Source organism: Centropristis striata, chromosome 19 (genome assembly GCF_030273125.1).
Source record: "Centropristis striata isolate RG_2023a ecotype Rhode Island chromosome 19, C.striata_1.0, whole genome shotgun sequence".
Lineage (NCBI taxonomy): Eukaryota > Metazoa > Chordata > Actinopteri > Perciformes > Serranidae > Centropristis > Centropristis striata.
In genome coordinates this window covers 29,798,526-29,811,983 of record NC_081535.1, presented here as the reverse complement: position 1 = coordinate 29,811,983, position 13,458 = coordinate 29,798,526, and the positions used below count along the sequence as shown (strand labels likewise).

General features: G+C 40.4%; 1 protein-coding gene across 1 annotated transcript in view; it reads left to right on the top strand.

Annotated features, from left to right (window-relative positions):
- The window catches only part of LOC131991973 (unconventional myosin-XVIIIb-like), a 66,202-nt gene extending 54,674 nt beyond the window's left edge, over positions 1-11,528 (top strand). Inside the window, exons 39-43 of the mRNA XM_059357287.1 lie at positions 5,015-5,148; positions 5,251-5,292; positions 7,872-8,042; positions 8,975-9,937; positions 11,360-11,528. Of these exons, the coding sequence (XP_059213270.1) occupies positions 5,015-5,148; positions 5,251-5,292; positions 7,872-8,042; positions 8,975-9,917 (1,290 nt within the window). The 3' untranslated portion in view covers positions 9,918-9,937; positions 11,360-11,528. The remainder of the gene's footprint in view (positions 1-5,014; positions 5,149-5,250; positions 5,293-7,871; positions 8,043-8,974; positions 9,938-11,359) is intronic.
- The last annotated feature ends 1,930 nt before the right edge of the window (positions 11,529-13,458 follow it).

The window sequence follows — 13,458 nt, the reverse complement described above, 5'->3', positions numbered from 1 at the left end:
AACCTAAAACCTGAAGTTTTTCTGGAAATTCAACAGAAGATTTTTCAGCCTCTGTAGCAGATAGAAATTAAATTCAAAAAGTATTTTAGAGCTTATAGCCGTGGCTTTCATTGAGTTTATTTGTCCAAACCTTCAATAAAGTTTTTTTTTAAATCAACAAACTCAGCAAATGTTACATTTGACTGAATAAAAATCCTATGCATAATACTAATACATGCCCATTAGCAAGATGCAAACATGATATGACCACTGGAAGAACAAGACATAGTTCTCATAAGCCTACTGTAATAATAATAATAATAATAATAATAATAATAATGATAATAATAATAATAAATAATAATAATACATTCTATCTATTGCACTTTTCAGGGTACTCAACGACGCATAAAGTAATATAAGACATAAACAGTCATGATTTCTTATATGATCATCACAATCAATTATTATTATTATTGTTATTATCTCCAGATGGCCACAAATCTGTCTGTTCTTCGGTCGTCTAAAAACATATTCCTCATCCATAAATCCCGCTCGATCGGTTCCAAGGGTTCAAAGTCCGGATCAGCAATAAAATCGCCAGTGCTGTTTTCATCAAGATCGCTTCCATCACTTACTTCTGAGCTCCTCCGCTATAGTCGTCTTCCGCCATGATTTCAAAGTTCTGGAAAAGTCCCATGATGCATTGCGACACTCCCACATGTATTCTGATGCATTTCATTGGCAAAGAGACCGAAAATAGGTGGAAAAAAACTACAAATACTACAAAACGACGTATCCGCTGTCCTGGCCTTAATGGTAGAATAACGCAACAGCGCTCCCGGTTTTAATGGTAGAAAAGTGGTAATGCTTTCCCGGCTTAAATGGGTTAAATGTGGAGTCAGTGGTACTCCTAAACAAGTGGTTTTCTTTGCCCAACCTTAAGTAGAAACCAACATGTTTAAAACAGCGACTGTTACATTCTAGGAAAACGTTGGAACTCAACACCCAAAGAACTACATCTTCTTCTGTCAGTGGCCCTTTTCCCTCCCTCTGCCTCCCTCTCTTACTGCCTTCCTCTTTATAAGTCCTGGCCCTTCCTCTGCCCTGTGCACCAGCATGACCGCCGCTTTAGCTTTTTGGCTGGAATAGTGTTGTGTGTCTCGCTCTGAGCCAATTTTGTTTGTTTCCCATTTACGGAGCCAGGGCTGAGTGTGAACACCAGATTTGTTCAACACACACACACTCACACACACACACACACACACACACGCGCACACACAAACTTTTGGGGTTTGTTACACAGATTTGGTGCTAAATTTAACTTTTTTTAAACTTGAGAAGTGATAAAAAAAATTGTCAAAAAATCCTCCAGAATCCAATATTAAGGCACCAAAACCTTGAGGAAGAACATAGAAAAATCCATGGAGAGATTTGGTTTCAGAAACTTTTTGACATTTTGAATATTTCTGCATTTTTTTGTGATGTGTTGCTCGCTGAGAAACCCCCTTATTGTTAATCTAGTGTGGGAAGCCATCCATCCTCTGAATGCTCTAGGTCTCATGTGTTCACTCTTTTCTATCCAAAACAAATGATATCTCAGGCTGCAGAATAATGCCAAACAAACTGAGATGTAACTGTAAATTTAGAGGAAGATTCCTGGCAAGAACAAGTTATTTTTATTTCTAGACTTCTATATCTGGGAGACTGAATCAATTCAAGTCATTTTAGAGATGATAACATTTGTTACACAGATTTGGTGCCAAATTTAACCATATGTGACCGCTTCAGAATTGACAAAATGGTTAAAAATCCCTCCAAAATATCACATTCAGACACCAAGACCTCAAGGAACACCACAGAAAAAATCCATGGTGTAATTTCTTAGAGATTTCTGTATTGCCAGCGATTGCACATCAAGCACTTGTGTTGTGTTGCCTGCTGAGAAACCCCCTTATTGTTAATCTAGTGTGTCAGCCATCCATCCTCTGAATGCTCTAGGTCTCTAGTTTGTGGTTATAAAGTTTCATGAGGCTGTGATTATCCTAGATGTCGTTTTATACACTGAGCTCAAGTTTCACTCACTAAAATCATCACACATGTAGAAAATTGGGCTCATTGAATCCACAAGAGTCTCAACTTTCCAGTCAGACCCGATTTATGCAGCTTACAGACTGTTTAGGGACCCCAGGATGCACAAAGATTCACATACAATAGGACAAAATTTCTGCATGGGATTAGCTTTAAAACTGAGTCCGTGACAGCTTCTTTTTTTTTTTATACATTCTTTTTATTGCCAAGTTCACATTGGTTAGAATAGATGTTTCACACAAAGCAATCATAGTTTTATATGCTTTTTTGATATACAAGAAAAAAAAGACAAATCAAAACCAACAACAAACAAACCAACAAGAAACAAAACTAACAACAACACGGCAGCATCTTAAAACATAAATAGATTGGATATGACAAAATGGTGGATTACCACACAATTTGGGTACAGTGTCCAAACAACAGCAACAAGAAAAAGAAAAGTGCTGACCTGAATTGGAGATTTATAGGACAACAGCAACAACTAAGACATAAATGGAGCTTTGCGTTTGCCATCAGATGAGCTCCATACATTATGGCAGAGGGAAGGATCTGCTTCCAGTCAGTATGATCACTTAATTGGAATCATTCAGATTTTAACATGGATCTCTCTCAGGTCCTTCAGAAATTTTGCGACAGCTTCTTAACAACAACAAAAAAATGTTCATACTTTATTCTTTCAGATTTCACACCCCTTTATGCAACCAATTAAAACACTGGGTAACTCTGCCTATCACAGCAATTGTTGCTTTGTCATGTTTTTAGATAAAAAAGGAATAAAAACAACAACAACAGCAGATTAAAAAAGTTCTGTGTTCCATCGTGACACAGACTGCAGCACTTTATCCAGAAATGGAGATAATTGTTTTTCCCTCCACCTGCAGACACATCAGCAGCGCTCTACCTGGGCACCACTGAGGCTGCTAAATATAAACCCCGACAGGCGTTACCCACATCCAAGCTGTGAGACTACATTTTAAAGCCAGGCTGATACTTAAAAAGCCCTGGCAGGAAACGCTTCCCCCCAGGCTGTGATAGAGAATGCACCCCACTTCCAAAACCAGTCCAGTGTTCAGAAAACAACAGCTGGTGTATTATCTGGAACATTAGAAAACATCACTTTCATTACTGCACAAGTTTGATCATGGCAGCTCTGACAGCAGGAGGGAGACTGTCTGCACACTTCAGCACATAATTACATCTTTATACGACAGATCTGTTCTCAAAGATTGTTTTAATATCATATTTTAGTGAAACTGGAGGTTTTGCAGATTTGTTTACAAAATAGAAACCAAGAACTTCACTGAGCTGGTTGAGAAAATTTCACAATAAATTGATCCACAACTTTAAATTAAACCAAGTTCTTATAAATAATGTAAGGGACACATATAGACCCACTTGTTGTGTCTTTTTTTTAGGAAAACGTGACCAAAAACAAAGCTTAAAATGTAGATATTTCTGTCAGAATCACTTTATTCTACGTGTCTCATTTAAAATGTCCAAAAATCAATTGTTACACTAATTAGATCCAGTTAAAAACATTAAATTCATGCTTGATTCTGAGTCAAACGGCCATGTGACAAATATTCACTGAATATCTGTTTACACAGAGCAGAGAGGAGAGGACAGGAGAGGCTGGAAACATGACAAAACTTCAATATGTATGATATGTGGAGGAAACGTTTTTTTTTACAACATTCAGGACCATTTTTTTCTGATTTCTGTCATTCTAACTGTGTTATTCTGCACAAAGACATGTTTGAGTTGTTCCCACTTGTAGCCACGATTGTGCTGATTCCATAGAGCTGCAGGACTTATAGATCTATATAGATTTTATATACATTGCAGTGAAATTCAAGGACACAGTGAGGAAAAATGAAAAAAGAGCACAAAACGCCCTGAAACTGCTTGTTCGGGTTCAGAGGGTTAATATAATAAAGATAAATAAATATTAAAATATTTTACCAGTTATTCTCAGTTTCAGAGTCGCAGCAGATTTGTTTGACCTCTGAGCAAAAGAGAAGGAGCTTCAATAATTATTCAGTTATTAGCACAAAGCAAGTAACACACAAGAATGCCCTTTAACAACCAACCACACACACAGACACACACACACACACACACACACACACAGACACACACAGGCTGCATGAATAGACATATTCATACACACACACACATGCTCACACACTCCTCCTCCTCCTTCACGTCATCTCTCCCTCATCCTGCTTTCTCTCTCTGACTGTGATTAATCCTCATTGTCTCTTCAAGGTTATGGGCACACACACACACACACACACACACACACACACACACACAATCTCTCTCTCTCACACACACACACACACGCACACACACACAAACACACACTCATACATGGTTATGTGTCTCTATGACAACCGCTGCACCCACACCCGTCTCCTCAAAGCCAACAAAGCCAATAACTTTGAAAGCCTAGAAGCTTGTGTGCGTTTCTGTGTGTGTGTGTGTGTGTGTGTGTGTGTGTGTGTGTGTGTGTGTCTGTGTGTGTGTGTCTGTGTGTGTGTCTGTGTGTGTTTGTGTGTGTGTGTGTGTGTCACAGGATGCCGGAGAGACAGAACAGGCAAAAAAAAAAAGACGAGATGAATTAATAAATCACTCCATTTTCCCAATGTCAGCGTGCGTATGTAACAATTTTCTTGGTAAATAACCCGGTCAGCCCGGTACCGGCTCCAGCACCGGAGGCTCTGGAGGTCGTAGGACTGTACGTGAGAGAGGACACGCCATTGGGCATTCAGTGTTTGAGTGATGAGGTAATATAGGCGAGAATGAAGGTAATTGCTGTGGCGGATTGGGCCTCTGGGTCTTTACAGGTTGTCGGGGGGGTTGAAAACACAGCTGTTTCCCTGTTGAAGGTGAGCGCTGTGGTGTCAACAAGCATCCTGTTTGTTTGTTTGTTTTGCAGGATATGCAGGTGGAGGAGCTCAGCGCCGTCAGGCAGGCGCTGCAGGCTGACCTGGAGACGTCCATCCGCCGCATCGTGGACCTGCAGGCCGCGCTGGAGGAGGTGGAGTCGAGTGACGAGAGCGACTCTGAAAGGTAAAACGTCCTCACCGAGGGCACGCCTCCTCTCCTCTGACTAAATGATCCTGTCTGTTACGTGTTAACTCAACCTGTTCACCACTCTGCCCTTCACTCCAGCGTTCAAACTGCTGTGGAGTCCTTGACTCGAAAGAAAGACCTGTAAGACCCTCATGAATGTGTGTGTGTGTGTGGATGTGAGCTGTCATCATTAAACGTCTCGCTGTGATGACGCTGTATTAAATATGACACAGAACTTAACCTGTTAAAGGCGAATTCTTCTCTACAGTCATGGAAAAAAATATTGGACCACCGTTGTTTTTCTTTAATATCTTGTTCATTTTCATGCCTGGTACAACTAAAGGTACATTTGTTTGTACAAATATGATGATAACAACAAAAATAGCTCATAAGGGTTTAATTTAAGAGCTGATATCTAGACATTTTCCATGGTATTCTTGATTTTGGTTATTATCAAGAAAACCATGGAAAAATTCTAGATATCAGCTCTTAAATTTAACTTTTTTGCTATTTTTGTTGTTATCATTAAATTTGTCCAAACAAGTGTACCTTTAGTTGTACCAGGCATGAAAATGAACAAGAAATAAGAGAAAACAAGGGTGGTCTAATGTTTCTTTACATGACTGTATTTCTGTCAGTTGTGATAAAACTGAACTCGCCAGTTTTATTATTTCTGTAAGGAATAGTGTAGAAACGACAACAGAAAATATGAAAATAACCAAAATGACCCAAATATCTAGAATTATTCTTTAAAGGTCAGATCAAACAGAACAAGTTTTAGCGAGTTTTTTTCCCGGCTATGTTTTTCTGATCAAGGCACCTTGCTTTCTTGTGGGAGCACCCTGAATACCTCGAGTTAAAAAAACTAGAGAGATTAGATAAACATTGAACTGACCATCATTCAGGAATCTCCTGGTTTTGCTGCGTTTACCTCACAGTAAAATAGCAGTTTGGTGAAGAGCAGGGGATTCAGTTGTTGCCTTGAAACAGAAATAAAGACGTGACTGCAGCTGCTCTTTGTCTGGTCGGCCTCAGGTGACTCCAGTGATAATGGCTCCATGCATGGCTACTAATGGTCCATGAGCCACTGCTGCACCACCACAAGTAATGTTTTTAATATTATGATGATATAATTATCAACGTGACTTTGATGGAAATCAGTGGTTACCTGGGGCAGGTTGGGGCCAGTGTTACAGTGTTTTTAAAACCAGTTTGATATTAAGACAAACACAGAACTGCACTGGTGTACCAAATTTTACCACTAGGTGGCACACTTGACTCAGGAGCTGCTCCAGAGTGAAGCATAATGGGACTGAGAGAGTCCATGAATGAGAGTTTTACAAAGAACAAGAAAACTGAATTATATGAACAAAGTGAGGTTTTTATTTACAATTGGAAATAAAAAAAATATTAACAAAAGATATCAGAATGGTAACTAAAAACTACTTTATAAAATTAAAGTGACGCAGTAAAACTGAACTGAATGTTAGAATTAACACTAAAGATAAGATATATGATAAGATATTCCTTTATTAGTCCCACAACGGTGACATTTCCAGTACTACAGCAGCAAAAAGCATCAATAAAATAACAATAAATAGTAAATAAGCAATATCAACCAGAAGCAGTGGTGGAATGTAAACTAAGTACTTTTACTCAAGTACTGTACATGAGTACAGTTTTGAGGTACTTGTACTTTACTTGAGTATTTCCATTTCATGTAACTTTATACTTTTACGCCACTTCATTTAGCTGCTGGCTTTAGTTAATTGTCACGTCAAGATTTAACAGAAAAAAACATGATACATTTAAAGTGATTAGCTTTTTTTTTATATATATATAAATGAAACCTCATAACAATATATTTAGTCCTTTAAAGATTAGCCCGGTCTTGAGAAAATTAAAATGCTACTTATATATGCATCAATAATGATAATACAATAATATATTTGGTATATATTTAACAATCTGAGTGGGGTCTTTCTGTATTAAGAATACTTTTACTTTTGATACTTTAAGTACATTTTGATGCTGATACTTTTGTATTTCAGGTTTTGAATGCAGGACTTTAACTTGTAGTGGAGTAATTTTGCAGTGTGGTATTAGTACTTTTACTTAAGTAAGAGATCTGAATACTTCTTCCACCACTGACCAGAAGGAATATCAAAGTATTACCAATTTAAACAAGAGGAAAATATAGTGTATAGTATATAGACAGACGTCCTGGCACACACTAGTATCACACTAGTCACACAAAACCTGCCATTATAGCGTTTTCCCATAATTCTAATGGGTGAGTGTTTGTTGGTGCGAAGTCCCTGATGTTCCCAGGTCGGGGATGGTAGAATGACTAAGTTCTGGGGCAGAATTATCCTCTGCATTGTGGCTTTAAGATGCTTACTGTGTATATTATATATCTGTGTGACAGACCTACATGTCTAACACTTTACAGCCGTAACTTTTAACCTGCATTTCCCTTTGGTGAAAAGAGATGCAAGGCAGTGAAAAGAAAAACAAACTTGATGCTTCGACTGCGAGTCATACTCAGACCTCTGTGACAGCTGATCAGAGTCTAAAATAAGAACTGTGATCCTCCTCTGACTTGCAGTGGAATCAACAGTTTGTCAGTGTAAGCGTGCATGCTCCTGATGCAGCTCATGGTGCTTATTTACCAGATAAACAGCCGAGTGGAGATGATTCATTGTGATTTCCCTCTGCAGTGACTCGGTGTCCAGTGTTGGGACAGAGGATGTGGGAGAGGGGATCCGTCATTGGTTGGGAGTGCCCAGAGGAGGGTCCCGCGGTGGAGGCTCCCCCTACAGCAGCAGTACCATCAGCGGCCACGGGGGGCGCCAGTCTGTGGCCGACACCATGAGCACCTACAGCTTCAGGTAAGACCCATAACTAAAGTTCACTCACAGGAGTTTGTAGAGCTGTAATAAGGTGATGAACAGATTAGTTAGTCAAAAGAAAATGAATCAACTGCTTATTTGATTTGTTGTTTTTGTCAGTTTTCAAGCAAAAATGACAAACTTTCTCCAGCTGATATTCAGCTGTCAGTCTGGCCAATGTTTATGGGGTAACGATTCAGCCAGCAGATATCCAGACAGACACTTCGAGGCATTATTTACAGTCTGATTAGCATGAATGGAGTTGGAAGGACAACGCCTAAGACCCAATTGTTTCTCTACACATGAAGTTATTAAAACATCAGTCGTCATGAGTCGATAGGTTCCCAGCTTGGATTAAAAATCTATCGAAATATTATAAAAATTGCTAAATGTTTTCGTGCAATGTGCAAATCACAACAGGCGCAATATTTGTTAAAGGTAAAATTATGTCTCTCATGAGGATAGGAATAATTAATCGATGATGGATTAATGATCGTTAAGATCTGTGTATTTTTTCATTTTAATGTTATCTCTGACTGCGTATCAGTATCACTGAACTGAAACACGGCCGATCATTTAATTTGTTTGTATAAATGTAACATTTATCTCTTTCATAAAATTGTGAATTTTTTCAAAACATTTTATAGACTGTTTGGTACTTGAAGTAACTGCAGATTCTTCAGTCAACAGCCAAGGACAAACCCATTTCATTTTATTTTAAAACAACATTGTGAGCTAGGACCTGACCTTGGTGGAGGTCTGAGCTCCCTGAGAGACTTCTACTGTAGTTGAAACAAAATGACGTGGCACATTTCTTGGATGTCAATAAACCTGTTTCTGATTCAGACTGAACCTAATATACTAATAAAGCAAATAATCAGCAGCTGAAGTAGGTATGTAATGTTGTATGCACTGTTTTTCTCCCTCTGAAGGTCTTGTGTGGACCCTGATGACGAGGGCTCTGAGGCGGGCGGCGGCAGCGTCCGCGCTCCCAGCAGAGCGCCGTCCTCCTCCGCTCTGTCCGAGCTGCTGGACGGGCTTCGTAAACGGCGAGCCGGCGGCGACGCATCAGAAGAAGCCGGCAGCACCGTCTCCCTGCCGGTGTACCAAACTACCGCGGCTGCCACCCTCAGACGGAGAGCCTCGGCGCTCTCTCTCGGCCCCGGCGACCTCCAGGAGCCGCGGCCCGGCCCCAGCATCCTCAAACCGCCCTCGCCGCTCCTGCCTCGCGCCGCCAGCGCTCGCTCCATCGGTGACGCTCAGACGCCCGCCACCTCCACATCTACTGCCAAACTCTCTCGCTTCAACTCCAGCGATTCCCTCTCTGCTGTCCCCTCGCTGCCACACCTCTCCTCCTTGGCGTCCTCCCTCGCCGCTCGCCATCACCCTCCCTCCCTGTCCATCCCAGAGGAGGACCCAGAGCAGCCGCTCCGCTCCCTGACCAAGCAGCGCTCCCCTCAGCCCCTGCGGCGGTGCATGCTGGGTAGTCTTGCCACAGAGGACGGAGGCGAAGGCTCTCTCAGTACAGAACCAATGGTCTTCCAAAACCGCCGCCTGGCCGAGGATAACGACGCCGCCTCCGACATTCTGCCCGCCATCCGGAGAGCTCAGTCCACCAGCAGCCTGGCCGGCTCAGTGCGAGGAGGCCGGAGGGCGCTGAGCGTCCACTTCGGAGAGCTGCCGCCTTCGACCCGCAGCAGGAAAGGCTCTGAGACCGAGTCGTCCAGCTCAGGAGGATCAGGAGGAAGCTCTCAGAGCGGCGCGCCCAGACGCAGGTTCGACAGACCGCAGGGAGAGAGGCTGGAGGCAGAGGGCAGCGAGGGCGGAGACGTCGCCTCAGTCATGAAGAAATACCTGAAGAAGGAGATTAATTGAAGCATGAAGTGAGCTCACAGGTGAGAGTTAACCCTGTGCCTACTGAAAGCCTGCACATAGTGGCTTTAATTTAGTTTTTCAGATTGTTCCCAGATCAGGAGTGTAGCACCATATAATGTAATAATTTCCTGATAATGTAATAACACCTGAAAACGTAATAAAATTTGCACTTAACTCGATCGAAAAATGTACTAGTTGGGTGTGTAAAGGGCTTAAACCTACCCCCTCTTACTAACAGTTGTAGGCTTTGTTTCCACTGAGTACTTTTTGGAAAGCAGCTGAGTGTTTTGGCTCCGCCCACTAGTTAGTTCCCGTCTGCCTCTGTTACCATACAGGTACTTTTGTAGCAGCTAATCAACAGAGTCCCAATGTGACAACAGACCGACGCAGCAAGCAATGTTGCCAACTTAGCGACTTTTTTGCTAGATTTAGCGACTTTACAGACCCCGCTAAAGACTCTTTTTCAAAAAAAGCAACTAGTGACAAATTTAGCAACATTTTCTGGAGTTATTGGAGACTTTTGGAGACTCGTTCCTTCTCTTCTGCCGTCCCAAAGCACTCACAAGCGGCCCAGTACTACTGTAGCAGTCTCTCCCAGCTGCAGATAGAGCAGGAGATGTTAACCCCTCAGCGTCCAGTTTGCACCAGTCTGCAACTGAATCACGCATGCACAAAATCACCGCCTCAACCATATCCAGTCAGCGTTGACTAGTTAGGAGCGGCTCAGAAAGTACCCACCCAAGACAGTTACTTTCTGATCCGATAACCGGTGAAGTTGGGCGGATCCTCTCTCCCAAACCACACCCATGGCGGCTAACTAGAGGGAAAAGTACCTAATGGAAACTCACCTAGTGTCAAGTAAAACAAAACTAAACTACTTGTTTTATGAAGGTAAATTCACCTTCATACGCACCTTAAAAAACTACGTTGACTTTTGGTGTCACATGGGAAACCTCCCGATGTGGACTTTGTTGCTCTTGATATTATCTCACATGACCTCCTCCTTTACACCTTGGTGGTGTTTTTCGGAGGAGGACAGTTTTTTTGGTTGGATTTCTTCTAGATTAGGTTGAGACATTCAATTCATGTTCCCCTCAGGATTCATTAAAATATTGTTTTTCATCTAGCGCTATCATTAACATTTCAATATGTCCAGATGTTTGATTGATAACCAAACCTGCAGAGCTGATGCCAGCCCCACCAGCCTCAGCTGTACTTTATGTTTATTAGCAGATGTTGAATGTGGAGCTTTAATTTATTTCCTTTCGTGGTTATGAGGGTCGTAAAAAACGTGACGTCAGAGTCAGATTCTGAGTTATTTTTAGATACTCTGAGGTATTTCATAACAACAGGCCCGGACCTGTAAACGTGGCTGCACCCGCCCTCTCTGTTTCCCAGAATCCTCCTTGTTCTGACCATCGTGTCTTTGTCTTTCCTCTCAGCGTCTTTGAGTGTCCACTTCCAGCTGTGAGCTTCACAGGCAGACTGAAGGCTGAACCAAACACTTCACAAGTCAACACGGATGTTCTGTTTCTGACTCACCTGGAAATACATTCGTACTCAACCAACTGTATTTTCAGATAAGCACTGTTTGTATATGAATAAAAAAATGTAATTAACTTCGGGCTTTGTGAATTTCTTTTTATTTATTCCCTGCACTGACATTTTTTCTCAGTTTTAATCATCAGAGAGCAGATTTTTATAATTCTCTTATGCAACTTAAATGTTAAATTTTTTCAATTTCATTTCAGCTGTGGATGCATGGGCATGGTTTGTGTGAGCATGAGCAGTTTGAAAGCAGAGATCCATAAACTTTGAGTAAGTATTCACTATTTCATTCCTTAAAGTGGGTTTTTGTTTGTTTTCTGATAAGTTACACAGATGATACTTTCAAAACAAGAGTCTCTCTGTGAATGTCTTTTGGTAAAGCCAAAATAAATGCAGTGTTGGGAGGACTTTTACTCAAATGCAGTACCTCACAAGTAGGTATATGAGGATAATAATATATATTAGTGATGTACTTGAATCTGTAATTCAGGAAAACAAGAATAATGAGAGTGAAACAGACTCATTCTGTCTGAAATATCTTGTTTTTATTCATGAGAAAAAGCCATTATTGATGTCTGTGTTCATTGCAATATACTTTATAATTTAGTATATGCCAATATTATACCAAGTTGATGGTTTGAAGGCAGAAAAATAGCATCTGCAATAAATTTTAAGTTTGGAAATGCATTATTTGTCTGATTTAATGTGACTTCTGCATTGGTTCCCCTTCTTCTTTCCAGAAACAGAGGCAGATGATGCCCTCTCTGTAAATCTTTCATGCATATAATCGTTTTATTAATATGTTTAGTCAATTATGCTGAAAATACTAACTCAACAGTTTTGTTGAATGCAGGATGAATGAGACTTCTCTTTGGACGAGACACAAAAACAAACAGACTGGATTAAGTGGAAGGTAAAGAGAATGTTTTATTTCTCTGCAGGGTTCTTTTCATAATGTCAGACAATTATAATTATAATCAGAGCCTGTTGGTGGCAAAACAAACACTTTTAAAGCACGTTAAGTGGATGGTGGGCAAATACAGAAGGATCTCACCAATAATGAACCAACATGGAAAAATAAGACAAGATTTCTCTTTATACAGCAGCAAAGTGGATAGCAAGAGAGAGAGGAGCTTCAATAAAAATAACAGTAAATAGAAAACAAGCAGTATAAATTAGAAATATAAGAAATGTATTACCAATTAAACAACTAAAACATATAAAAAGTATTAACGATTTACAATTAATACAAGTAGAAATATAAAAAAGTACACTCAAGGTTAAAAAATACCAGTGTTTCCCTCTAAGTTTAATTTTATGTACAGGACTTATAATGAAAAGTGGATCTGCTACTTTAAGTAGATGTCTGCCAAAAACAGCTGGTTACGATAGTTTTTAAGAAACATTACAAGAGAAAACAAGAAAATTGTACACGTATTTGGGACTATTTTCTGTGGCGGATTAATCCACATTTTGGTGCACTGGTGAATATCACCAATCGTCCCAATACTGCAGGAAATCACCTGTTATACTACCAAGCAGCAGCCTAAGAAATGAAGCCAATGCAAAGTTCCTTAACCGGAACTTTTTCTAATGTCCAGCAGGGGGCGACTCCACCAGCTGCAAAATTAAATCTGATTACATAGAAGTCTATAAGAAAATGAGCCCAATTCTGACTTGATTTCTGACCTCAGTAAACATTCTCACAATGAGTTTGTAATGAAAATTTGGATTTGCTACTTTAAGTAAATGTTTTGAATATTGTCTTCTGCCTTTGGTATTTAATGTTTAGATATTTATAGTTTTTACACCTTTTTTATCCAGGACAGTGAAATGAACACAGTGTTATTTCTCAGCAGCACTGATTCACACCTGAGAGCTGTCCAGTGTGACGCATGTAGCTGAGAAAGTTAAACCTAAAAGTGTTTCATCAGCCACTTTGGATATAGAGAATATCAGGAGGTCAACAGGCTGCTTACCTACAGAGAAAAGC